The sequence below is a fragment of the Onychostruthus taczanowskii genome, unplaced genomic scaffold, assembly GCF_017590055.1.
Source record: "Onychostruthus taczanowskii isolate IOZ18803 unplaced genomic scaffold, ASM1759005v1 scaffold1, whole genome shotgun sequence".
Lineage (NCBI taxonomy): Eukaryota > Metazoa > Chordata > Aves > Passeriformes > Passeridae > Onychostruthus > Onychostruthus taczanowskii.
The window spans coordinates 5,274,548-5,275,664 of record NW_024496525.1 but is presented as its reverse complement, the minus strand read 5'-3'; the positions used below and the strand labels follow the sequence as shown (position 1 = coordinate 5,275,664).

At 59.9% G+C, this 1,117-nt stretch overlaps 1 protein-coding gene across 4 annotated transcripts in view; it reads left to right on the top strand.

The window, feature by feature from the left end:
* The first annotated feature begins 842 nt into the window (after window positions 1–842).
* UBR1 (ubiquitin protein ligase E3 component n-recognin 1) overlaps window positions 843–1,117 on the top strand; it is a 61,255-nt gene continuing 60,980 nt past the window's right edge. For all 4 annotated transcript variants that reach the window (XM_041400471.1, XM_041400298.1, XM_041400381.1 and 1 more), the window contains exon 1: window positions 843–985. In XM_041400471.1, coding sequence (XP_041256405.1) covers window positions 905–985 — 81 coding nt within the window. In that variant the 5' untranslated portion in view covers window positions 843–904. The remainder of the gene's footprint in view (window positions 986–1,117) is intronic.

Here is a 1,117-nt window from a genome sequence, read left to right as displayed (position 1 = left end):
TAGGAAGGTGCAAACACAGGGGATTTGTGCAACTGGATTGCAACAATCTGGGAAACTTCCAGCAATGCATAGGCCGTGTTTGTCACATATCAATCAAGATCCTAAATGCCCTAATCTGCCAAATCTGCTAAGCACCCAGAACAGTTACGAAATGCTGTTTGAAGGAGGTGTAGAGGAAAAAGTTTGATCTTGGAGATCGTTTGTTCTTTAGGCATTTAACTAAAGCTACTGTTGCCTTCTATGCCAAGTTAATAACATTTTGCTGTTTGCTTAGCCCACATGGGAGCCACAAGGAAGTGGTGTGACTTTGCACCTGTGTAGATGAAATTATTTGTGCCATTATCTTGCTAGCAATAGGATGAGGGGACATAGTCCCCTGCATCACCGGAGGCTTACGTTAGACATTAGGAGGAATTTCTTCACCGAAAGGGTGATTAAACACCGGAATGGGCTGCCCAGGGAGGTGGAGTCAGTGTCCTGGAGATGGTTAAGGAAAGACTGGACGTGACACCCAGTGCTATGGGCTGGATGATGAGGTGGTGTTCGGTCGTAGCTTGGACTCGATGATCTCAGAGGACTTTTCCAACCTAATTGATTCTGTGACTCCGTGACTCCGTAATGCAGGGCGCGAAGTGAACACCCAGACGGTCCTGCAGTGAACACCCAGTTTAGGTGCCTGCACAGGAACTCCATCCCCGTAGCTCGGCGCCCAGGATCAACAGGAGCCCCGCGTGCCGGCCGTCCCGAGAGCGCCCGGGCCGGGCCTTGCTGGGCCTCCCGCAGGAGGCGCTGCCGAGGCCCCGCGCGGNGGGGCGGGCCCTGGGCTGCGGGCGCAGCGCCCGGTGACGGCGGCGGCTCCTTCCGGGCCGTGACGGCGCCGCCGGCCGCGTCCCTCGCTCTCAAAATGGCGGACGGAGCCGACAGAAGTCCCGCGGCGGGAGCGGCGGCCGGCCGGGCCCCCGCGCAGGCCCCGGAGCGAGCTACGGTGAGGCTGCAGACCGGCGCCGCGCCGCGGTTCCCTTTGCCCGCCTCGGGGCAGCCCGTGCCCTGCCCGTGCTGCCGCTCGGCCGAGCAGGGCTGGCTCTCCGCGGCTGCCGAGCGGCGCCGTGGAGGGGTA